This window comes from Myodes glareolus, chromosome 9, assembly GCF_982192425.1.
Source record: "Myodes glareolus chromosome 9, mMyoGla1.1, whole genome shotgun sequence".
Taxonomy (NCBI): domain Eukaryota; kingdom Metazoa; phylum Chordata; class Mammalia; order Rodentia; family Cricetidae; genus Myodes; species Myodes glareolus.
Window position 1 is genome coordinate 38912078 of NC_142034.1, and position 26486 is coordinate 38938563.

At 44.1% G+C, this 26486-nt stretch overlaps 2 protein-coding genes across 2 annotated transcripts in view; both read right to left on the bottom strand.

Annotated features, from left to right (window-relative positions):
• Positions 1-20594, bottom strand: part of Heatr6 (HEAT repeat containing 6) — a 31476-nt gene extending 10882 nt beyond the window's left edge. Inside the window, exons 1-13 of the mRNA XM_048446674.3 lie at positions 20361-20594; positions 18301-18408; positions 16587-16727; positions 15687-15802; positions 14527-14641; positions 12807-12908; positions 11340-11477; positions 9119-9417; positions 8283-8460; positions 6228-6434; positions 5756-5855; positions 2184-2524; positions 195-317 (exon numbers count right to left, since the gene is read on the bottom strand). Coding sequence (XP_048302631.3) covers positions 195-317; positions 2184-2524; positions 5756-5855; positions 6228-6434; positions 8283-8460; positions 9119-9417; positions 11340-11477; positions 12807-12908; positions 14527-14641; positions 15687-15802; positions 16587-16727; positions 18301-18408; positions 20361-20579 — 2187 coding nt within the window. The 5' untranslated portion in view covers positions 20580-20594. The remainder of the gene's footprint in view (positions 1-194; positions 318-2183; positions 2525-5755; positions 5856-6227; positions 6435-8282; positions 8461-9118; positions 9418-11339; positions 11478-12806; positions 12909-14526; positions 14642-15686; positions 15803-16586; positions 16728-18300; positions 18409-20360) is intronic.
• Positions 20595-21790: 1196 nt separating this feature from the next.
• LOC125408382 (protein Wfdc21-like) lies at positions 21791-25991 on the bottom strand. Its single transcript, XM_048446648.3, has 3 exons — positions 25760-25991; positions 23372-23472; positions 21791-21936 (listed from the first exon to the last, which is right to left on the bottom strand). Exons 1-2 carry the CDS (start codon positions 25854-25856, stop codon positions 23378-23380), a joined length of 192 nt encoding a protein of 63 aa, XP_048302605.1. The 5' UTR covers positions 25857-25991; the 3' UTR covers positions 21791-21936; positions 23372-23377.
• Between the last annotated feature and the right edge of the window lie 495 nt (positions 25992-26486).

The window sequence follows — 26486 nt, forward strand, 5'->3', positions numbered from 1 at the left end:
AACTTAGAAAAGGTAATTCTAACTGGTTTTTCTCTTCTCAGTAACTATGGCAGAGGTATTCCTTGAAGGAGTAAAAACCAACACCAATGGTGTTAGCTGTCCCTGAACATAAGAACCAGGATAGGAATACATCCTCTCCTTGCCCGAAACCCGAGAAACCACAGAAGAAAGGGTGTCCCTTGTAATGCAATTACCTTCACGCCATGGAGCTGAATGGACGGGTTTGCTTCACCCATGCACTTACAGATCACCTCGCCAAGCTCCATCAAGTACAGTTGAGCCATTGAAAAATAGCCCTTTGCCAGGTGAGCCAAAACCTACACAGAGAACAGGCAATTAGCTCATCTGAAAGCAGGTAAGGCTGCAGAATCCAGAAGTGCTTCAACATTTTGGCAGCCGCTCACACCTAACACAGACCTTAAGTCTGGCACTGAACACGTGAGAAGCAGCCATAATCTAGCTACGGCTGGCATCAGTTTGATGTAGATTTTTATGGACTTTATAGCTGAAAGGACCAAGGCTGAGGGTAAAGGGTCCTCAGTGTCCTCAGACGACCAGCAGAACCTGAGCTATGATGGCTGCTCTTGGCGGTCACCTAGGCACAGTTGGAGTTCACTAAAACCCAAGTGGCTAGGCATGCCTGTGAGGGATTTTTTTTTCTTAATTAAATCATTTGAAGTGGGGAGACCCACTTTTAATCTGAATCTTTTGGGAGAAAATCCACCTTTAATCTGGGCCATGTTGTAGGAGGCTGTTTGTTCCCGGCTGCTCAGACTCCCGAAATAATCACACAGAAACCATATTATTTGCAAAACTGTTTGGCCAATAACTTAAGTGTATTTCTGGCTAACTCATATCTTAAATTAACCCATCACCATTAATCTGTGTATCGCTACAAGGCTGTGACTTACTGGGTAAAGTTCTGGTGTCTATCTCCAGTGGGGCTACATGGCTTCTCCTGACTCTGTCTTCTTTCTCCCAGCATTCAATTTAGTTTTTCCCACCTAGCTCTACTCTGCTCTATCAGGCCAAGCCAGTTTCTTTATTAACCAATGGTATTCACAGCATACAGAGGGGAATCCCACACCAGGGCCACACCTTCTGCTGGCAGTCTATATAAAGGACATGGAAGAAGGAAGCTTTTGCTCTTTGCCGGCTTGCTCTCACTTTCACTAGCAGGTTCATTCCTCCACTACAATTAGAGCCTACTTTTTTGGGATTCTGGTTTATGCTGAAGACCAGTTCAGACGTCCATCCTTATGGACTGAACAACCACTGGATTCTTGGATCTTCTGTTGGTAGACAGCCATTTTTGGGCTAGCTGGACCATAGTGTGTAAGCCATTCTAATAAATCCCATATATATATAATAGATATACATGTTCATTCTATCAGTTCTGTTCCTTCTAAGCACTGGTTCTCAGCCTTCCTAATGCTGCAGCCCTTTAGTAAAGTTCCTCATGCTATGGTGACCTCCAACCATAAAATTATTTTGTTGCTACTTCATAATTGCAATTTTGCTACTGTTATGAATTGTAATGTAAATATCTGATATGCAGGATATCTGATATATGGCCCCCAAAAGGGTCATGATTTACAGGTTGAGAAACTCTGCTCTAGAGAGCCCTGGCTATACACAACCCTGTGTTTTAGACTATATCTGAGTACAAGGGTATTTTCTTTTTTTTTCTTTTCAAAATTTTTATTTGTTATTTATTTGCTTTGTGATGAGTTCTTACTATGTAAACTTGTGTGTTCTAGAACTCGCTATGTAAACCCGATTGGCCTTGAACTCTCAGAAATCTGCCTGCCTCTGCTTCCCAAGTATTCAAATTAAATACACAGACCAATGTACTCTGAAAGGGGTATTTTCTTCCTTCCAAAGAGCAATAATTTTGTTTCAATAAATAGATACAAGATGACAACAAAGAATTTATTGAGAACTAACTTTAAGTTGTAGAAGTCAAACTTAATCGTATCCACCTGTCATACAATACTTGAAGTAACTACAATAGACTGTAACAAAAGAACAGAAATATACCCAACAATTTACAAGGACTGCCCTAAACAAAACAGAGCAAAAGCCACACCTAAAGGGGCGGCCACTTCATGCACCTGCCCCTCAGTCACTCTCCTGAGAAGAAATGGTCTCTTTCTAACAGACAGGAAGACATGGCATCCTACCTGCAGAGCCTCCAGCCGCATGGGGGATGGTTCGTAGGTGCTTCCCAGGGAAGAGCCAGCATCGCTACCCGAGCAGGAATCCTCCTTGGGCAGCACCACAGTGGAGATGCAAAGTCGGATGAGCCAGCAGGGCTCTGTAGACGCCTTTGGCGAGCTGACGGATGCTTCCTCCAGAGAGGGTCCTGCAGGGACTTTCTTCCAGCAGTCAGGAGTTGCTGAACTGCTGCTGCTGAGCCCCGAGGAGCAGGGCTGCTGCAGGAGCAGCTGGACTTCTGGCAAAGGCGCGTGAGTAGACACTATAGCTCCTAAGAGTGTGAGACTCGACACTCGAACATTAACATCTGCCCAAAGAAAGTCAGAGCATCACAAATCACTGACATAAATGTCATAAATGCTGTAATTATCCCTGCTAGCAATTAAGAATTGCTAGATTCTTCTTTAATTAGGTATAATTAAACTCCTAATTTCAGTTCATAGAAAATATGGGACAATATCATGAAGAAACAACATGACAAGAACATTATTCTACAAGACAACTGACTAGGAGTATTCAAATATGAATACTAGGAAAAACAATCAAAATAGGTGGTGAGGTTTCTTGATTTAAAAAGACCACAGAACCCAGGCGAGGAGCTGTATATCTGAATTCCTAGCACGTGGGGGTGGGAGAGATGGTTCAGTTGGTAAAAGCACTTGCTGCTCTTGCAGAGGATAGAGATTGGCTCCCAGCACTCACAAGGTGCAGCTCGCAACTGCCTGTAACTCCAGTTCCTGGGGATTTAGTGCCCTCCTCTGGCCTCCTAGGTATCCGCATACACATGCACATACTTACCCATAGTCACAAAAATAAAACCAGTGTGTCTTTATAATTCTAGCACTCTGGAAGCTAGGGGAGGAGGACATTTGGGGCCAACCTGGGCTACTTAGGTAGACCTCATTTCAAAAGGAAAACAAATAGAAACACTATAGTGGTGCATATAGTAACAAAATACTATTAATCCAGGAACATGAATAATCACAGGATTTAAAAGAAAAAGCTATTAAAAACAAGAAACAGGAGTGGGGTTTTCTCAGTGATTGAAGCAATTGCCCATAAGCATGGGGACTGGAGTTCAGATCCTCAGAACCCATATACATGATGAGTGGGTGTGGGGCCTACTCGTAATTCCATATACATGATGAGTGGGTGTGGGGCCTACTCGTAATTCCAGTGCTCAGATGACCAGAGATGGGAACCCAGGAACAAAATGTCTATCCAGAGATCTGGTGCACCCGAGAAACGTTCTCAATGAAGTGGACAGACTGAAGAACATGCCTGATGCCAATCTAGGGCCTTCACATGTGTGTGCCCCCCCAAAAAGTCCATATACACATGCACTCATACCACACATACATAACAAATGAGGGGAAAAAAGCTAAAAGGTCTGTATTTGAGTTCAGTTTTTTTGCATCTGGTTGCCTAGCAGCCCTAGCACCATTTACTGAAGAGTTATTTTGATTATTTTGCTGTATCAGCTAATGGTGATGGATGTGGGTATGTTTCCAGGCTTTCTATTCTCTTCTGACCTATATTCGACACTGTCTTTACTGTAGTTCTATAGAAGGTTTTGAGGTGCTGACACTCTCAGGTCTTGCACCCTCTAGACAAGTGTTCCACTGAGTTCGACCTCCAGCCTAACTTCTCTATCAGTACTGTTTCCTATTCCAGGTCTTTTGCCTGGTAAATGTGAGAACCTATCTGCTGGTGCTATACAAAATAAGCTGCTGTGCTTTTAATTGGGATTACATTAAACTTTTGATCAAATTTGGGAGAACCGACACTGAATCCTATCCATGAACAAGGACTCTTCCATTTCATCTATCACTTTCTAGTGTTCATATGAACCTGCTATTAATTTTGTTAGATTCACTCTGAAGCATTTTAGAATTTGGACATTTTAACAATGAAAACAATCAAGTACAAAAGTCAAATATTTGAAAGGGATTGTTGAGATGTGTCCATCTCCTGGGGCTGAGGATGCAACTAAAGAGAAACAGGCACTGTTAGACAAGCAGCTGCCTGCACCAGGAGTCTTGGGCTCTAACTTGTACCTTCTGCCATCACTGTGATGAGAGGCCTCAAGGCAGGACTTATCTTTCTGTGTCTTGATTTACAGACCGTGGGCTGAACTTGGCCTCTCATGCCAACCTTACAGAATAGGTGCAAGTCTTTCTGTTATGAGGAAATGGGGTTCTGGAAGGGCCATAGCTGTGAGGATGGAAGAAGAGGGGGCTGTAGATCCTCAGACTGACTCCAGGGCCAGTGTCTCTCCCATAGTATTCCAGAAAATACTGCACATTCCAGAAAAAGCTCTACAACTCTGACTGAAAACTTAGATGTAAGAGGGAACCTGATCTGAAATCTTGCAAACAAAAGAGGAACATTTAAATGCAGGTGCTGACAGCCCATACACATGTGTGGGAACATTCTAAAGGCAGGTGCTGACAGCCCATACACATGTGTGGGAACATTCTAAATGCAGGTGCTGACAGCCCATACACATGTGTGGGAACATTCTAAAGGCAGGTGCTGACAGCCCATACACATGTGTGGGAATATTCTAAAGGCAGGTACTATCAGCCCATACACATGTATGGGAACATTCTAAAGGCAGGTGCTGACAGCCCATACACATGTGTGGGAACATTCTAAAGGCAGGTGCTGACAGCCCATACACATGTGTGGGAACATTCTAAAGGCAGGTGCTGACAGCCCATACACATGTGTGGGAAAAGCCAAGACACACAAGCAGTATCTCTGCAGTCAAGGAGATGTGAACCAACTTCAAAAGACCTTATGTGAACCACATGGATTGTGTTACAGAAGTCAGTTTGTTTTCTCCTCAATAATGATATCACCCACCTATTCATCTATCCACCTGTCTGTCCGTCCGTCCATCCATTCTGTCTATCCACCTACCTATCCACCCTTCCTTCCATCCACCTGCCCTCCCGTCCATCTATCCACTCACCCACCCACCCACCCATCCATCCATCCATCCATCCATCCATCCATCACTATCACTCTAAGATGCAGTTTGTTCACTGTCCTGAGACGTCAGGAGGAAGCCCACTCCTCCATTCCTGCCCAGACCACAGAGAAGCAAGATGTAACCTGCCCCGCTGGAAAAGGTACTGAGCCACGTGGCTAACATAGATCAGAATAATGGGTTAATATAAGCTATAAGAGTTAACAAGAAGCCAGAGCTAAGGGGCCAATCAGTTTATAATCTTAGGGAGTCCTATGTGTGACTTTCTTTGGGGCTTGCCGGCTGTGGGGTACTGGGCAGGACAGATACCCCAACAAGCAGGCTCCCTCATGTTACAGATGGTGCCCAACAAGCAGCACTCGACTCAGTTGGTTCTTTAGCTCCTTCCCTTCCCCTAAACAGCCGTCTAGTAATTGTTGATACCCTGGACGAGACTAAGCAAACATCTTAGAGCTGAAGAGGTGCTCTCAATACTTACTTCTCTTTCTTTTAAACACTGATAGTCTACATTCGAAAGACAAAGAAGCAGTTAGCACTACTAACCTTTGTGGCGGATGTAAGGTTTTATGTGGTTCCAGACTTTGGTCAGCAAGCTGAGTTTCAGGCGGTTGTAGGGGGCATTTGATACTAGATTTGCAAGGCACTGTAACAGAACAGAGTCATACATTCACACACAATAATATTTTTTATCTTTATTTTTGTGAGTGTGGATGTGTATGTGGAGGTCAGAAGGTGATTGTGGGAATCTTTTCTCTCCTCCCACCACATGAATTCTGGAGATCAAACTTGGCTTGCTGGCAAGAGCTTTTACCAAAAGAGCCATCCCATCAGCCTCCTGCCACCCAGTTTTAAAGGCCTATTTACTAAAAGAAAATCGGTCTTTTTAATGTCTATAGTTAGATTAAGTACAGACTTCCAAACATGGGTCTTTAATATAATGATTACCTATACTTTCAGGTGATGTAAGACATACAAACTGAAGCCTCTCTCAAGCTGAAGGTAACTTGGGACTTACCTTAATTATCTGGGTAAGGGTCTGGGACGATGACTCTGCCACCAAAGCTAACAGAAGACATCTGTGCAACTCTCTAATGCTGGATGCAATTGTTACAGAGAAAGGAGTGAAAGCCATTTTGTGGTCAGTGGTGTCTTCAGCAACAGAAAGAAACTGTTTCGAGCCTTCCAAGATGGCAGACAAAACTTGCAAGGCACAGGCACGCGTCTGGAATGTCAAGATGATTCACACCAGTCAGTTAGAAGTCGGGATCCAGGCTCCCTTCTTTCCACAGACTCAATTCTCCAACTATTCAGAGGCATCTTATTAGATAAAGGCAAAGGGAGGCTGCATCAGGTACTGAGGGCAGCTACAAGGTAGCCACTTGACCACACGTAAGGTCCATGGGACAACAGTGAGGCAGAACTCTAAGTTCTACCACTACCACAGCACACGGATCTGAAGCCCTAAGTGTGGGAATGACCTACATATCTAAGCATCAGGCCAATGAAAAGAGAACTCAACAGCTCTCAAGAGTATCCACTTACATTCTACTCTGAAGCATCTGAGTGTGTGTTTGTGTATATTAACAACAGTAATTCAATGTTTAGAAACACTTGGGTGGGGGGCTGGAGAGATGGCTCAGAGGTTAAGAGCACTGACTGCTCTTCCAGAGGTCCTGAGTTCAATTCCCAGCAACCACATGGTGGCAGCTCACAACCATCCATAATGAGATCTGGTGCCTTCTTCCAGCCTCCAAGCATACATGCAAGCAGAACACTGTATATGTAATAAATAAATAATTTAACCAAAAAAAAAAAAGAAACACTTGGGTGTAGCTGATAATAAATGTAAGCTGTGTATGTCTATGGTGTGCACATCTGCATGCACATGTGTCAAGGCTAATGCCAGTATCCTCCTCAGTGGCTCTCTACTTTAATTTTTGAGACAAGACCTCTCACTGAACCTGGAGCTTGCTGATTTGGTGAAGCTGGCCGGTCAGCAAGCCCTAGGGATCCACCTGTCTCCACTACCCAGTTCTTTACAGGGGCTGGGGATCTGAACTCACGTCTTCATGCTTGAACAGCAAGCACTTTAAGTACTGGGCCATCTCACGGACCCTAACTATGATCTTATGGATGGAAAAGGAAAAAAATACATTTTAGTCATAGATTGCTGTTTATTTAAGGAAGAGTCGGTTACAGGTGACTGTGAGCTGACAAGTGGGTGCTGGAAATCGACCCTGGGTCCTCTGGAAGTGCAGTCAGTGCTCTTAACCAGAGCCATCGCTCCAGCCCCATCTTATATGTAATTAACTACTCAAATGATTACAGAGTATTCTAATATACTGTGGATTATATTCTCCTTTTAGAAAAAAACCCCTTAAAAATAGGTAAAATATGCAATAGGGCTAATTAAAATATTCACTTTCAGTGGGTTATCTAAGGAAAGGTTGGTGCTCCTCAGTGTGACTTTTTAATATTCACTGCTGCACGGCTGAGAGCAGACTCTTTTCCTTCCTTGCTTGAGAGCTAGTTTACAGAGAGGAGTGAATGTGTCTATCTAAACAGAGGCAGACTCCATCGGCCACTGGGTAGTTGCTGATCTTATCCAGACTTCCAAACTATTGTTTTCTCTTTTCTGAAACGATTTTTTTCTCATTAAAATATGTAAATCTTTCACTTTTTAAAAGATATGAGGAAATTGTTAGGACCTTATTTTATGTATAGTACTATCTTGGGTTTTCACAAACAATACAGGGACTGCTCTAAGCTTTAGAGAGCCTCTACAACCACGAACACACTACACGGCTCTGAGTGAAGCCTCTATAACCAGGTGCACTACATTCTATTGAGTCAAGTCACTCCTGAGCTGTTCCCAGTGCCACAGCTTCAGTGGGGCTCACGGGAGACACAGAGTGATAGCTCAGTGTGCTCTGACTTCGGTCCACAGAAGCCTGTCCCCAGCCATTTCCTGCTAGCAAGGTTCTCAGGTCAGCAGCTGGGATGGTGTGAGTGAGAGCAGTATTTAGAGACCAATAGGGCAAAGGGGGGAAAGACATAAAAATGTGCTTACCTTTGGAGATGGGTCCTTTAATGTGAGCGTCATTAAGGACACAGACTGTGGGCTTCCAAGCTCGGGTGTGTCAGGAACAAAGGCCGACCAGTAGCCATACAGAACTTTTTTTTCTATGGATTTGATAGTAGAAAGAAAACAAGCTAATGCTCCTTGGCGAACCTTGGCTTGGTATGACCTTTCATAGTGAGAAGAAAGTTTAATAAGTTTTTAAAAATGCAAAGGAAAGGCTATTTATTCCAACCAGTTCAAATGATTTGAGAAATTAAGCACCCTGAGTATCCCTAAGGATGTTAGCACCCCTTTCAAAGTGTGATCAAAACACATTAGGTAATTTTGCTACAAGCTATTAATATTAAGGCTGAACCAGAATGAGACAAGAAACAGCACAGAGTGTCCATACATCTCTGCTCAGTGGATACGCCGAATGACCTCACATGGGCCACAGCACTTGAGGTGCGGACACACACACAAAGCCCCTGCCCTTGACACGCTTTTTAGGGGAAGTGACAGATGATTCAAGAAAGAACTGTAACATACTTCACATGACACTAGGGCAAAAGTGAACTGCAGGGACATGTAACAGGGAGTCTAGGTCAGAGCGGAGGTGCAGGAAAAGCTTCCCAGCAACCATGGCCTGTGAGCGCACTTAGAAGAGGACCAGTGGCTAACAAGACGAAAAGGCCAGAGAGAGGCAAAGAGTCATGAAAGATCCATCAGCTGGCCATGGGTCAAAGTGAAGTTGACATTTAAGGTCACCGCCACATGGCAGGCAGGTTCTTAAGTCACACGCAACTACAAATACCAGGTAGAACATTATAACAAAGTACTACTACCTCATTTTCCCCTGCATGCCTCCTTCCGAATCGGAGTAGTCTGACTCACTGCTGCTGGCTCGTTTCCAGTTGGAGGAGGCGAAGGGCCAGACCTGCTCTCTTCCTGCAGCTCTGTCTCCATCCACAGGCAAACTCTGGGAGCCCCGGGGAGAGAAGCGCCAGGTGTTCGCGCCACACATGTTTACCCTGCCTCTGTTGAGGCTTGGAGCTGCTTCGACTTCACCACTGGATTCTTCCTCCTCCTCCTTCTCTCCTTGTTGGGCTTTCTTTGGTTTTACTTTGTGCTTTTTCTTTTTATTCTAATTTTAGGAGCAAAGATTATATATATATATATACATATATATATGTACACACATGTATATATAAACATACACACGTACATACTTAAATACACATATACATATATATTATGAGTCATTCCAAAACTACTTTTTAACTGACATCATTGGTACTTTCTCATTTGAAAGTGACTGGAGATGTCCCTAACAAGCAGTGTGAAGAAAGGAGAAAAGAGAACAAAAGCAGAGTGGCAGGATGTGTCAGGCACGATGCATGACACAGTCCTGAACTAGGAACAAGGAATAAGGTTCCTGGGCACAGCACCCGCATAGCCTGGGCTTCTCTAAGTGACTCTGGAACCACTTCTCTGAGTAACACTGCCTCACCTGGAAGCCCCAGGCATAGCTGGAGAGAAGCTGGCCTTCCCCAGAGCTTCTACCAGAGCTCGAGAGCCTGTGGAACATGAGCACAGCCCCTGTTGCCCTCTAGGCAGAAGCACCCTCATCTATTGCTTAAAATGGTCCTGACCTACACTTTCTCTGCAAACATCTGTGGTTCTTCTCAGCCACAAATCTGACCATGTCATTTTTCTATGACTCTTGCATCACCTACACATAAACCACAGATTCTGTAACAGTGTGTAAGACCCTCCACACACCTGCAAGCAACAGGAGCCACATGCGCACTTACTCCGTGTCTATGCAGCTCTGATTCCCGTCCCTCCACCCTGTTATTCATTCTGGAGTCTCCATGTAGCTATCACATCTTAAGCAAACCTCATGTATACACCAGTTTTGTTTTGTTTTTTTAAATATAGGTGACAAGGATATGAACTCAAGGCCTTATGTTTGTGCAACTGGTACTTTACCTACTGAGCCATCTCTCCAGGCCTTAGTGCCTGAACTTTTCATGCTTCCTCCACTGTCTTAGTGCTGTGGGAGAATGCTCTTGAACACTGTAAAGATTTGCCACCTGTACTGGTTCAATAAAACACTGATTGGCCAGTAGCCAGGCAGGAAGTATAGGTGGGGAAACCAGACTAGGAGAATTCTGGGAAGAAGAAAGACAGCAAGTCAGTCATCAACCAGATGCAGAGAAAGCAAGATTAGAATGCCTTACTGAGAAAAGGTACCAAGCCACATAGCTAAACATAAATAAGAATTATAGGTTAATTAAAGTTGCAAGAGCTAATTAATAATAAGCCTGAGCTTATAGGCCAAACAGTGTATAATTAATATAAGCTTCTGTGTGTTTCTTTGGGACAGAATGGCTGCAGGAACACCTACATCTTAGTGTAGTCCATGTATAAATGTTGAATGAACGAATAAATAAATAAATAAATAAATTTCTAATTTAAGCATTCTTTATCTGCTCTCACATTTCTAGAAGTAAATCTTGGTCATCCATCTGAATGCTCCAGAGACTCCAAGAGAACTGAGGGAAAAGACAGCTGTCTAGAAAGGCTGGGAAATGTGGCAGGAGCATCATGAGCTTTAATGGCTCTAAAGAATGACTGTGACCTTATGACCCAAGGCTAACTGCAGTCCACCCTGTAGCCTGTTTCTGTTATAAAGCTTTAGTGAAATGCAGCCCATCTGCTTCCATAGAGAATTCCTGGTTGCTTTGCACTATGTTACCTGTGATAGCCAGCCCTTTACAAGAGAAGTATACTGATCCTTCTTGGCTTTGAGGGCCCAGAAAGGAGTCTTCACAGCACTGATGTAAAGCAAATGCTTGCTTGTAGCGGTCACAATGCCTAGACCTCTCAGAAGTACAAGGTACTGTAACTGGCATTCTCAGCAATCTGATTAATTTTATATTTCTGTATTAACTACACTAACTTGAAAACAAATTCCTAGTGGCACACACACACACACACACACACACACACAGTAAGCACGTGAACAATCCATAGCTGAAATCTCAATGGACAGAAATGTACCGCAGATAGTCGAGCAGCACTGGGCTCTGGTTGCTGTGGTTTAACAGGTGATCGTCCATCATACTGAGGAAGTGGAGTTGGGTATAGCACTGTGGGCATCTCTATGTTTAATCCAGGGAGTCCGTGAAACATGGCTTTCTGACAGGGAAAGGTGAGGAGAAAGAAATGCCATATAAATCATAAACATAATCAGCTCGTTCTCACTGAAGCACAGACCAATGTTTAAGAACTATTACAGAGGGCTGGAGAGATGGCTCAGAGGTTAAGAGCACTGGTTGCTCTTCAGAGGTCCTGAGTTCAATTCCCAGCAATCACATGGTGGTTCACAACCATCTATAGTGAGATCTGGGGCCCTCCTCTGGCATGCAGGCATACATGTGGGCAGAATACTGTATACATTAGAAAAAAAAACCAAAAAACTATTACAGAATAAAAATGGCCAGGCAGTGGTGGTGCACGCCTTTAATCCCAGCACTCAGGAGGCAGAGGCAGGTGGATCTCTGTGAGCTCAAGGCCAGCCTGGTCTACAGGAGTTAGTTCCAGGACAGGCTCCAAAGCTACAGAGAAACTTGTCTCGAAACCCCCCCCCCCCCCCAAAAAAAAGAAATAAAGAATAAAAATATAAAAAAGAGACAAAGGAGGTACCTTAAGATTAGTGCTCAGAGAAACACAGAAGTACTTAATCTCATCTATGTCCATGTCCCCCCAATGTTCATGATTTCATCTGATTTCAGAGACTGGGGGTGGCAAGTAAATATCCTGTTATTTTATTGGTCACAAATTGTTTAAACTAATTTATTATTTTTTTAAATCCCAATCATTTTTTTAAGGTTTATTTATGTGCATGAGTGTTTTGCCTGCCTGTATGTGTGCCATGTGTGTACCAGGTGCCTGTGGAGGTCAGAAGAGGGGACTGAATCCCATGGAACTGGAGTTGTGAATGGCTGTGAGCCACCTCTGTAAAAGGAAGCAGCACTCTTAACCACCGAGCCATCTCTCCATCCCCTAATTTACTGTTTTTATTTGCTCATCTATTTCCATATTTGTTCCTCTCTATTTAGGGATTAAGAGAAAGTAATTAAAATATTGGGCACAAAACTAGACTGTCCCAGATGGCTTTGACCTGATTTCCCCACTGTGTGCAGGCTCAGGAGCTAGCAACGGCAGCCTACTGCTCCTCAAGTGCAAAAAGGGGAAGGTGGGTTCAAGATAATCTGTAATTAAATCATCTACAGACCATATCTCACCACAGATTCTTTTCTGAGATTCCAAAGTAATTCTTAAAACTTTGATATATTGATTGTTGTTGTCCTCTGCTCTTAATTTGAACTGAGTATACTTGAATACGAACATTTTACTTTGCTCTTATAATCCATATGAGGCCTTCTAAGCCACAGAGAGCTAGGCAGAGAGGTGAGAGGACAGGACAGCCCACACTTGGGGTGTGAAACTGAAGACTCGCCTCACCTTCAGCACAGCGAGGAGCGCGCCCAGGTGCTCAGTTTCCGTCATTCTCATCTTCCCGCCATTAAGAAGGGACTGTATGCCTTTCAGTGCGTTCTGTAACAACTGAGGGTAGGAAGGCAGAGATGCATGTTAGAAGGCAGAATAAGACCTGGTTCCTCAGGGACCACCTCTGTAACTGGTAGAATGGAAGAGAAGAGCCTTGTAGGCAAAGGAACACTTTATGCATACACAGCAGAGATGGGGACCAGAGACCAGGGCTGATGAGCATCCTGGGCATCTGTCTAGAAGAGCCCTCTTACTATGTACACTTCTAAGTCAGCAAGCATAACTGAGCAAGAAAGCGGGTGGGTGACACTGCAGAAAGGGTACAGAGGGCCTGTGAGACAGCTCAGCAGCTACGGTCACCTGTCGCTAAAGCTGACGACCTGAGTTCAGTTCCCAGGACCCACTTGGTGGAAGGAGAGAACCAACTTCTCCAACATGTCCTCTGAGCCCCACACAAGTGCTGTGGCATGCCCACATGCTCACATACATACACATTACATAAAGTGCCACTTTAAAGTTTTTGGCTGGGCAGTGGTGGCGTGTGCTGTGAATCCCAACACTCGGGAGGCAGAGGCAGGCAGATCTCTGTGAGTTTGAAGCCAGCCTGGTCTACAAGATAAGTTCCAGGACAGCCAGAACTGTTACACAGAGAAAACTTATCACAAAAAAACAAACAATAAAAGATTTTTTTTTAAAAGGAGCAGAGAGAAGATGTGAAAAGCTCTGTAATAAACTGTGATAAACACCCTGAGTGTCTCCTAAAGGCTAAGGCAGGGGTGGGAGGGCAGTTTCGATCAAGACTGATTTCTGAGCTCAGTACCCTCACTTCTAGGATTCTGTCCTTCAGAAACCCCCACAGGGGAAGCGGTGAACTGCAGACTTGTTGAAATAGTGGGAGAAATCGCCTTTCATGAATTATGGCTGTGACAGTTACATAAGCTAATGCCGGCTGAATGTGAAAGTCAACAACACTGACATGATTCTGTCATGCGTTTTAAATGCTTTATCTTGTGCACCACATAAAAGTCCCATAATATGGCTTTATCAGTCTAACTTTAGGATAGAACATGGATGCACCAGGAAGTTAAGTAATATGCCCAAATTATCCCATCAGTATCCACCAGAAACCATGACGCATATAAATATGCACAGGGAAGTTGTCTAAGAGTCATTAAAACTTAAAAAATGGGAAGGTTGTAAAACAGGGCATCAAATGATAAACATGCTCATTCAAAAATCTGAGGGCCCACAGGATGAATTATTTCCAGCAGTCATATCTCAGTCAGGTACCAAAAATAACTTTGACTACCTTGGCTCTATAATGTTTAAAATATATGCTTCTGGATTAAAATATGTTCATATATCATCATATTTGTCATTAAAAAAGATATTATTGAACAGATTTTCTTCCTTTTTACCCTAAAATCATTCCTAATCATTGTATTATTTTTAGATTCAGGAGGAGATAGACTATCATCTTTTAAGTTGTCAAAACAACACTCAGAGCAAACCAAAGCAAGCAAAATGGTTCCTTATCATTCAAAGGTGTGGCCTCGGTGCTGATGACTTATGGACACTATTTGCACATCCATGTAGCTCTACCTTTCCAGATGAATCTAATAGAGCAATCAAATCCTCTAGCCTCCGTCTGGATGTTAACAGCAGCCCCACTTACCATGCAAAATGTTATATCATCCATATCAGACGATTTCGGAGACTGTAAAATGGTCAAGAAAGCTTGGAAGCAGACATTCTGGTAGGACTCCTCCAGGTACGGCTGTCCTGGAACACTAAAACACAAGCAGAGAAAACAATTCCAGCAGTCTCCCTTGAAATGGTTCTTATAGATAGATAAGAACTAACGACAGCAACGCAGACTGCTAAGTCTAGCACACATCACTGAATGCTACTGCACTCTAGAAATGGCACTTTGGCTGATTAGGTACTGCTGGACTAACACAGGCTTGAACACACATGAAGGTGGAACAGGAATATGTCACAGCAGTGTAGTGGAGGAGGTGTGGAGAAGAAACAATCTTCTTTTGGTTCTGCCATTCAGTCATAGGAGGGAAATACCGCAGACAGATCCTGCGGAGTGAGAACAAGACCGCCTCTGCTTTCCCAGGCACTGGACAGACAGAGCTACCCAGAGACACCCAGGCTTGTGCTGCCCATCTGCTACTGAATACTACGGTATCAGCTCATCTTACCTCCCCTTCCCCGCCTCCCGACATAGAGTTTCTCTGTAGCTTTGGAGCTTGTCCTGGAACTAGCTCTTGTAGACCAGGCTGGCCTCAGATTCACAGAGATTCTCCTGCCTCTGCCTCCCGAGTGCTGGGATTAATGGTGTGCGCCACCACTGCCTGCCAGCTCCATCTTCTTAAAGAATATGGACTTAATAGAAACTCTCACAAGAGGTTAAATTCACATGAATATTCTTTCTAAAAGAATATGACTAAAATTTACACCAACAGAAAATAAAACTGACTGACATATTACACACCTATCACTTCTAGTATGCATGTCTCCCTTCATTTCTTGATAGGTTTTCTTTAATTAAAAAAAAAGATAACCCTGCTAAAAAGCATGGAAAATGTAAATTAGGTTCTCTCCTTTTGTTTATTGAACAGTCTGACCTGTTGCCCAAGCTCGTCTGGATCCTGCTATGTATAAGAGCCTCAAGCTAAAAATCCTCTTGCCTCAGCCTCCTGAGTGCTGGGATCAAAGGCATGCGTCACCAGGCATAGCTTAAGCTAGGTTATTTTTCTACAATCTACGAGAGGCCTAGGAGAGTCCTACCTTCTACTGTTGGGAAACCAGTTCGGATCCACATACCTGAGACACAAGTTTGCCATACAATGCACTGCAGCTCTCCTGACCTCAGGATCAGAGTGAGCTGAGTCACTCAACTTCATCAAGAGGCCGCTCTTGCCTAGCAGGTCTGGGAGATACTGAAACAAAATATCAACAGTGTGGGTACAAGAACAGCTTCTAGGAAGACTGTACCTGTTAGACAATATTTTCTTAACTAAAGAACAGTTAAATATCAAAAAATTAACCATTAGGTAAATCCTTCAATGGCTCCCCAAACATATGCCAGGAATCAGCAGTAAGAATCATGACTAGGTAATTGCTGGGGCTCTTATAGTCTTGGAGACATGGATGAAGGGTGACGATGATAATAATGGCCAACAGTTATAGCCAAGCACTGTTTCACTGCATCCTCAGAGCAATATCTTACCATGAACAAACAAGGGATTCAGGAAGGCTATACATGCAATTGTGGCAGGATGGATACTTGAAAACAGGTATCTTGGCTCTCAAGTCTGTGTTACTAGCCTTTCAAAGGAAAGACATAACAGTTTAAAATACCTGATGCAAACCTAGAGTCACCTGGGAAAAGGGGACCTCATCTGAGGAACTGTCTCCATCAGGTGGCCTGGAGAAGTGTTTGTGGGGAATTTCTTTAACAGCTAACTGATGTAGTAGGTTCGAGCCCACTGTGGGTGGTATCATCCCTAGGCAGTTGGGCCTCACTGTATAAAAAAGACAGCTGAGCAAGTCAGAGGAAGCAAGCTAGTAAGCAGCATCTTCCGGTGGTTTCTGCTACAGTTCCTGCCCCAGCTGCTCTGGAGGATGGGCTATAAGTTGTAGAATGAAACAAACACTTTCTTCCTTTAGTTACTTTTGGATGTGCTGTTCATCACGGCAACAGAACACAACCTAAGACACTACCTTTTGACATTTTGAACCATTGCAGTAAACTAGAGCAGCCAGGGCTTGAAGAATTTCCATGTGTGTCCAAGAGCTACACTGCTGAATAGCTGAGATCGTATAGGTCAATAGGAAATCCAAGTTCTGCTCATCCACAACCACCTAACAAGAAAGAAAAAAACAGAGATGATCTAATGTAAGAGAGCACACGGTCGTCTTTTTTGTACCAAAGCATTGGCTCTAAGTTTGATCAAGATAGGGGTAGACCGTCTCCCTGCTATAGGGTCTTGACCACTTCTGTCCCTTTGCTATCTCCAAAGTAGAACCTGGTAGTCCTGGTAACTTTTCCTGGAACTAATTAGAAACTGACAACTATAAATACAGATACAAAATTCAATACACTGAAATGTCTTAATTCAATTAAACTGACTTAGTATATAGTAATTATTCAACTAATACGTAGCAAACAAACACATTTGCTAACTATGTATTGTCATGATGTGAGGAATACACCAAGAAGATATATATGATAAATACCTGTCCCCTAGAGTTTATAATTTTCTCAAGAAAAAGTGGGCTGACCAAAACCCAATTTATGGACATTTAAGTCCATATTTAGTGTCATCAAATGTTAGAAAGTTGGTTATGGGCTCTTGACGCCACAGGTGTCGGGAAGTTCTTCAATTGCCAGTGACACAGAGATGAAGCACATGACAATAGTGAAAATTCAGAAGCCATCCCACATCTGTCTGTGACAGTCTAAACCTGGAATATATGCAGCTGGTTACACACCAGCATCTAATACATGCAGTTGGTTACACGTCAGCATCTAACACACGCAGTTGGTTACATATCAGCATCTAACACACACAGTTGGTTACACGCCAGCATCTAACACATGCGGTTGGTTACATGCCAGCATCCATCCCCTTGCCCAACAGCAGGGTTCTGCTTTTATTTGGATGCCCTCCTCTCTTGCAGTCTGAAGGATTCTGGTTGAGACAATGCTAACTGATATTCGTACACTCATCTACTCCTGGATTCACTTAGAAGTTTTACAGATGGAGAACTGCAGAACAGATCTTGACAGAAATAACTGTGGTCATTTTATCCTGGGGCTCTCTGTTTCCAAGATGCTTGTGGGGTTTTATATAGATTTCAAAAATAATAGTTTCAGGAAAAGCAAGTAATATTGGTGGGAAAGACATAGAGAAGCATTTGACTATGTTCTGGGATTAACTCGATCAATTTTATTTTCCATGAAAAAAAAATCTAAGTTGGCATGAATATGTTCGTTTATTGAACCAAACATAAAAGAATATTCTCATAAGCAAAAGTCTAGAATCTCTCAGAAAATATATTCAGCCAGAATTCTACTTGGTCTTAATGATATACTCTTATTAAGCATTACTTTTTTTCAGTGGTACTGATGCTGGGATTGAACCCATGGCCTCATGTGTGCCAGGCCTTCAGGGCAAGGCTCTACCACTGAGTTGAACTCCCAGTTCAAGGCATTTTGCTTTTTGAAGCTTTTCAAAAGAACAGACAACCGACCTGGGCATGGTAGCAAACATCTGTAATCCCAACATTTTAAATAAACATGAACAAAAAGATCAGAAGGTACAGGTCTTTCTCAGCCAAACTGAGCTAAGATCCTGTCTCCAAACAGAGCAAAGAGCTCAGCCTACCATATCTGCACTCACAGTCTGAGCCCTGAAGTGACACACATGATTACCTGCAGTCTGTAAAGTAAATGGTGGATCAGCTGGGACACTTTGCTGACAAGGTGATTCTGACTAAGAGGCACCAACTGACAAGCCCGCACAAGAACAGCACTGACATCCTAAGGAAAAAAAAAAAGGATAAATGCACTGGTTAGCCGAGTGAGCACCCCAAACACAGCACCAGTTAGCCAAGCGAGCACCCCAAACACAGCACCGTCAGCTGAGTTAGCACCCCAAACACAGTCAAATGGGAAAAGTATAATGAATGTTCCATACCCAGTGAGGAAAAATTTCCCAGTGAAAGTTGAGGCAGAAAATAAGGGTTAGGGGAATGAAATGACAAAAATTAGGAAGTAACAAAAAGAAAGAAAGAAAGAAAGAAAGAAAGAAAGAAAGAAAGAAAGAAAGAAAGGAAGAAAGGAACTTTTACCATACAGCACAATTAAATAACAAAAGAAGGGCTTCCAGCATAGAGAAGCACACATACTACAGCTAAAAGTACCAAGAGAGCCAGACATTCAATGCTATGGAGCAAATCAGAAATACGCTTACATGTCTTACATAAAATTAGAAAAATTACAACAATAAAAAAGGAAGAAGACGCTAGCCACAATGACACTACCTAATGATGCTTGTTAAGTAAAAAGGCTCTGAGCCAGGCTAAAAGGCTAACCAAACATTTCCCTGAACCACAGAGAACAACTGACAGTCTAGTGAGGGAAATAGAAAGAGACACAAATAAAGTAAATTAAGAACAGAAAGGATTCCAGAGAAACCTGGTAGAGAGGGCTCCTGAAGGTGAATTTTAAGCAGAATCTGGAATGATCTGAAGAATGAGCAGAACTTTGCCAGGCAGACAAGCAATCAAAAAGCCAAATGATGGGGATGGAGGGTGGGGAGCCTTGGAGACCAAAAAGTCCTCAGGTCTTGAACAGCAACAAGTTCCAGATGACTGCACCCGGGGTCCAAGAGGAGAAAAAGGGAAAAGCACAAAATATCTAAGTGCATAAAGAAAAGCCCCCTAACTTCACTCTCCATTCTACTCTGCTTCCTTAGCCGTGCTGAGCTTGTCTGGATTTTCCCCCTTTTTATATAAATGTACAGTTATTTTAAAAATCTCCTCCTTCCTTGAGCTTCACATATTGACAGTTTTATTAAGCAACTTGCTTCTGCCATTTGCCAATGTATGCTGAAAGTCTCTGACTAGTTTTACACTTTTATGGTTTTTTTTTGTTTGCTTGCTTTTTTTTTTTTTTTTAAAAAAAAAAACAAACTAAATAGTAGATTCTGGCAAAGAACTGTCTGGAAAGGGGCTAGTCTGGAGAGGAAAACCAGTGAGAAACCAGGGGAATAGTCTAGGCAAGAATTAGCTTACCTAAAGCACAGACAATGAGAATAAAAAGGAGAGTGAACTGAGGAACATGTCTGAGACAGATTCTGATGGATTTTAATCCGACAGGTCCCAGGATAAAGGAAAGGAACAGCAGGTCCGCCTTGTGTGTATTTGAGGTGGGTAGAGTAGAACCGACTAGGACTGTGAGAGAAGAGCCGAATAAAGTCACCTTTGAGAGTTCTCAAGTTGGAGGTGTTTGGGGGCCATGGTAGGACTGGCTCAAGGATTCAGGGAATTAATGATATACAAGGTCTGATGTGTTGTGGATCAGTAAGATAACTCAGACAGTAGAAGTGAAGCAAAGGAGGAGGCGCTAGTGCGGAAACAAAATAGAAAACTCAGGCACTAGGGCAAACGTAGGCTCCAATTCGAGCTCTTCCATTAGCCAAAACCGTGACGCTGGATCTCTGTGAGCTTCAGTTTGTTCATCAACGAAACCAACTAAAATTATCCTCGACATCCCTGGAATCGTTCGCCAGGGATGGCAGCCTAGGGCGTTAGAGCAGCAGCCTTTGAAAGATGCTAGCTTGCAACCCTTCAGATGGAGGGCAGAGAATACGGCCCAGACAAAGGGAGAAAGCCAGCCTGGAACTAAGGCACTCGGTGGACCGGTGACACCCGGAGGGTCCGGAGGAAGGAACCTGCCGTTGTCCTGGAAGGGTGAGGCGCGCCGCCTACCTCGGGGGCCACGCCGCCGCCCTCACTGTAGTTCTCGGAGATGAGCTGGTCGAAGAGCAGGTGGATCTCCATGCGGGACACGGTGCTGTCATCCGGCTGCAGCGCGCGGAGCCTGGCTGACAAGCGGCGGAACCCATCGTCCTGCTCGGGCGACAGCTCCCGCGGGGCCTCTCGCGGCTGCCCACATGGAAGCGACGAGGCAACCTGCACAGCCGCCATTTTCCCTACATGAGCCAGCCGGGAAATACTTCCGGGGCACCGCTTGGGGGCAGGGCTTTGCTGCGTACTCTAGTTCCGGAAAATCTTTCTTGCGCTACAGGTTGCAACTGTGGTGTTGAGGGCATCATTCCATCAGCCTGGTATCTTGTAAAAGGTGGCAGAAATAAGGCTTGAAAACGTCGCCCCACACCACCCCCCTTTATCCTCTCAGAAATTTCGCTCCTGCCCAGGGCTGACATTCCTAGAGTTTCAAGATTCAGGAGAGCACTTTTGTAGATGGCAGTGTGACATCCTTCTACTCTTACTTACATCCTACCAGAATCCTTGATCTCCTTTACCCCGAGGTACAAAAATACTCGCCACCCCCACCTCCGCCCCAGTGAGATAAACTGATAGTTACAGCAGCGGTTCTCCTTGCTCGACACCAAGAGTGTCTGAAGCAGTCCTTAAGACCTGTTCAAACATTGCACTGAGCTAGAAGGATGTAGGGCCTCATTCTTACCACAACAGATGTATGAAGAGACTGTGTGAACAGTCCGGGTTTAACGGCATGGGTGACCCACATAAAGTGTTATTCAAGACTGAATGACCTTGGTATTATAGAGTATACTGCTGCTAAGCTGTGAACTTCCACAGTCTCGGGGTAGGAGGTTGGTGTGCAGGGGCAGCTATCATGTAGCTCAAGTCAATGCAAGCAGTCTTCAGAGGCCTCCCTGGGAACTCTGTATATATTTTTCCTTCAGTTAGTGATGACCACAGAATAGGGATGTTCATTTTCTTGATGGACCCACATTGTCATCCACAAGGATAGACGTTATCAGAACTCAACACATTGGCATTAGTAGCTTTTCCACTGTTAGGATTAGATACCCAAGAGGGACAGATTAAAGGAAGGAAAATTTATTTTTGGCTCCCTGTTTCAGAGGTTTAAGGCTGTCTGTGGCTGGCTCTCCTGCTGTGCTCTGTAGTAAAGCAGAATTATCTTGCCAACAAGTGTGTCTGGTTGAGGCTGCTCACCTAAAGCAACCAGGATGTGGCAAGAAGCAAGGCAGAGCCAGGACAAAATACCCCAGTGATGTACCTCCTTCATTAATGCCCTGCTTCCTAAACAGTGCCATCAGCTATGGACCAACTGTCCTCAATATAAGAGTCTGTGGGAGACATGTCATAGTCAAACCACGACAACCTCCAAATAATGCAAGCGACGTGGAGACTTTTACAATAATGATTTATTAAGAGAAACACCTCCTTATCCCTCCCCCACTGTGCTCCTTGTAATCTTCATCCATGGCCTCCATTTTCAACAGCTTTCTTGGGCACGGAGTTCCAAACAGGCATATTTTTTTCAAGGTAGAAGCTGTAGAAAAAGAGGTGCAATTATTAGAGAAGATGACAACTCTTTGTTGGAGAAAGATATAAAAATTATACTTGTTGCCAGGCAGAGGTGGCACATGCCTTTATTCCAAGCACTCAGGAGGCAGAGACAGGCGGATCTCTGTGAGTTTGAGGTCAGCCTGGCCTACAGAGTGAGTCCCAGGACAAGCTCCAAAGCTACACAGAGAAACCTGTTTCTAATGTTCTTGAGACCTGCTGTTTTGGGGAGTAAGTAGCTACCTAGAATGCAAAGAGAAATAGCAGTTCCTGATTCTGGAAACCCATAGCACTGTATAGAAGCCAACAAGCACTACAGGTGGGTGGGACAAATACAGTGTTCTGAGCATGAACAGTTTAGGTTTGTTTTGATTTATTTGTGTGGATGTTTATGTTTGTGCATGTGCAGTTATGTGCATGTTATGGCATAAGAGGACAGAGGACAGATTTTGAGGCCAGTTTTCTCCTTCCACCATGTGGATTCTAGGGATCAAACTCAGATCGCCAGTCTTGGCAGCAGAAGCTCTACCAGTCTGTTGATCTGAACAGTTTGGTGTTGAAAGTATATGCTAAATATGCTAATACAATTTAATCTACAGAAGAACTCCCATGACTCTAGACTGTCTTTTCAAGTCCTGTCCCTTAGACATACCATATAGTAGTTTTTAATTACTCTTTTTTTCAATTAGTAGGTACTGAAAATTAAAAAGGGAAACTTATGCAGTATTATGAATCCCATTAAATATTTTACAGAAAAAGCATCTGCTTAGGTCAATATGGCAATATGCATCAAAGACTTACTATGATTATTCTTTGGTCATTGATTATATATGTCAGGTTGTATCCCAAAGGAATTAATGAGGGTGTGCACATTTTAATAGTCATACAGTCATATTAATAGTATAAAATAAATGTCGTAAGCTTACATTTACAAAGATTGTTGGCAGAAGAGCATATACAAAGGGCCACAGAGAAGGCAAAGATGGTGGGATGGGACTGAGGATAAGTACTGATATTAAAATTGTTGGTTAGCTATTTTTAAATTGAAAAGCTAAGGGATCAAAAAACTACAAAATTCTTGTTTTTAAATATATTTTTTATATTTGAGCACAGTTAAATATGTATCACAGTCATAAACAGACATCATTTTTGGGGTGATGTATAATGGGTGATTTTATCTTCTTGCTCAAATATTGTCTGATTTTTCTCCTGGGTAGACTGGGTGGGGAAATTATTCTAAAGGTTTGGAAAGCACCATCCTGTGGTAGGTGCATCTTCTTCATGGAAGAAAAAGGGAGATACTCTAGGGAGACACATGAGATTCTACCCTACCAACTCCTGGAAAGTCCCATGGGGTCAAATGTCTAACCTGCCTGGTCTAGGTGAGATTTGTGGCAACAATAAGGGTCAGATGGTTTTACCTGGTCTTAACTTGTAACACAGACATGACCGCACCCAGTGCTGACACACTGATCCCCTTGTGCGCAGTCCCAGTCACCTCTGCAGAGCTCAGTGCAGGCACCTAAATCAGAAAAGATCATCTGAAAGCCAGGCAGGTAGGGCCAGCCTGGACTACACAGTGAGTTTATCCTCTCACAACAGACAAACAGATGGTGAAAACCACTGGGCTTTAGGCTCAAGTTCTGGGGATGACAGTCCTCGGTTAGGGAGTAGATTTTACTAGTTTCTTTTCGCTCAAGGCAGAGTATAATTTGTAAACTGTTACCGTTTAATTCTGTTAAAAACAAGGCACACACATAATCTCATTAAAGCAAGCCCAAATGGATAGAGGGGTCGTATTTGGAAAGGAAGGAAGATGGTGCCGTAAATGACAACACGTCCCCACACCATAGGACATGGAGCAGAGCAGGGGAGATTTTGACTGTGAGGTTAGTCTCCCTAGCTCCGCTTTACAGCATGGTCCCCAAGTGTTTCTGGTGCTGTTGCTCCTCTGAGATGAGAAAGTTGAAGACCCCTTGACCCTATTCACAGTAGTGTGGTCAATCATTAAATATTTGTGTTGAGCTTTTTCTTTATATAAAACTTCTTCTATATATAAGGCCCCTTGGTGCCTTCCAGTGCAAGTAAGACTGACATTTAAGGTCCTGAAAACAAAGCAGTGTGTCACAAGTGTCCTGCAAGGGGAATCTGGAGGACTCAAAGGACTCAGAGGAGAAACGACATTATTTCTTTTTAAAAAAAATTTATTTATTTATTATGTATACAATATTCTGTCTGTGTGTATCCCTTAAGGCCAGAAGAGGGCACCAGACCTCATTACAGATGGTTGTGAGCCACCATGTGGTTGCTGGAAATTGAACTCAGGACCTTTGGAAGAGCAGGCAATGCTCTTAACCGCTGAGCCATCTCTCCAGCCCAAGACATTATTTCTTGTTCATCAGAAAAAGCAAAGCCTTGAAGTGCAGGAATATTCTCAAGGAAGAGTAATAGGGGAAAGTGGATGGAGTGCTGAGGAAAGATGCAAAAATATTCAAGGGGACAATGTCACAGTGCGGGGCTTCTGCGGGGCAAATGCAGGCCCTACCGAGGCGCTTCCACGGCTCTAGAATGACTCTTCAGGTCTTGTCCCTTAGACATACCTAATTTGTCTCTCTGTGTTCCCTGGAATATGGGGAGCCAGGAGCAATGGCAAGGGGAGTGGGGAGGGCTGGGCAAGTTTGGGAGCAGCTGGAAGTAAAGCAGGAGAAGCAAGCACTGCAGAGGGCAAGCAGGATTTGGGGGTTCATTTGACAGGCCAAGAGAACGAGGTATCACTTGAGAAGATTATCTTCTGCGAAAGTACAGACAGAACCAGGATTCAACTAGTCAACACACCGAAGAAGGAAGAGAGAGACAGGGAGAACTTTTGGGGGGAAGCTATTGCAATGGCAGAGCCTTGGAGTAATCAGGGCTGAACACAGTGAGGAGATGGGAGGGCAAAGGCCGGAAAAGAAGCAACGTTTCAAAAACAGGAAGTTGATGGAGTAGGGAAGAGAGTAAAGAAGAGAGGCCTAAGCTGGATCTGAAGACTTTTTGGAGCGATACATTTCAGTAAAAGATAAACCAGGAAAGAGCAGGCTGCATGATGGGGTGGGGTGGGGGTTGTGGTGGGGGGATGCAGTGGCAGGGCTGCCAAGATGAGACTTTACTCCTGAGAAGAGTCGGGAGACTCGTCCAGAGGACCCGAGAGGAATGCATCAGGAGTTTAATGGGGCAGAATTTGAGGCTGTGGTTACCAAAGGGCTAAGAAAAGAATGGGCAGAGAATTAAGACCACTCCTTTGAGAGGCCAAAGGAAGTGAGGTGGATCATGCTTGTATCCAGCATAGCAGGACAGGGCAGGAAGATTGCGGTCAGCCTGGGCTACACAGGAAGTTCCTGGCCAGCTTGGGCTACGGTCTGAGATTGTCTCAAACAAACAACAAACAAACAAACAACAAAAACCTATGGCAACAAAACCCTTTTTGAGAATATCGTTGGTAAAGGAGACTGACATAATTAGAAAAATGTCTTCCGTAGACAGAAAGAAGCTGGTGGAGAGGGAGATGTGGGAAGGTGGAGAACGGCTGCTGAGCAAGCAGGAGCGAAGAGCTCACATAGGTGACCCAGCTAATAGAGGGAGAGAAGGAAGAGGCAGAAAAGGGAGTCTGTTCTAGGGAACTAAGAGGTGACCATCAAGGAGGATCCTGAAGAGAGCTTTCTTTCCTTCCTCTCCGCCCCACTTCCTGCGCGCGTGCGCAGTGGTTCTGAATGGCCTACTTTGGCACCTTCATTTAAGGCAGAGCCGTGCTACCTTTTGCCCGAACTTACCTAAAAGTTGCAATGGTCTCACTGCAGCCTGAAGCTCCTGAACCTCCAGGCTGAAGGTGACGAGGGACACCAAGAGAAGGAAGGCCCCCAGCTTCATGCTGCCGGTGGAGGATTTCAGCCAACGTGCAGCACAGCCGAGAACTGCTAGAATTTAAACCTTCCCACCCACGGAGCTAGAATGCAAAGTCAGGGGCGAGTCTGCACACCATGGAAGCTAAATCCCCACCCGCCCGGAAAATAGCATTGCTGGAAACAAACCACGTGTGTCCTGGGTGGTGCCATGTTACCCAAGCCAGGCTCTGTGCCAAGAACACTCTACTCTGTCCCACAAACAGAACTCCTGAAGCTGGAAAACTGGGGGGCCTGAGGGACTCCATTCGTTTTCAACAAAGTATTAGAGGCCAAGTCTGGGCACAGAGCATGCTGGGATAAGGAATGTGTCCTTAGAGAACTACAATCCAGAAGCTGGGTGTCAGTAGGAAAGACCTCATCTGCTTTTCCTCCTCTCCCCTCGCTGCTCTAGGACTGGGAGTAAACTGAGGACAGGAGGAGGCAGTGGGAGAGCTAGTGGGGTACAGTCACTTATTGATGAGACAGTAAGCCGCTGTAGTTTTCCTCTGCCTTGATGTGACTGTCTCTGCTACTTGGAGCCTTGGTTTTGGGGAACCCTAGCTGGCAATATCCATGTTAGCCCCCCACCCCAGGATGCCTCTCAGGCTGCTGTGGG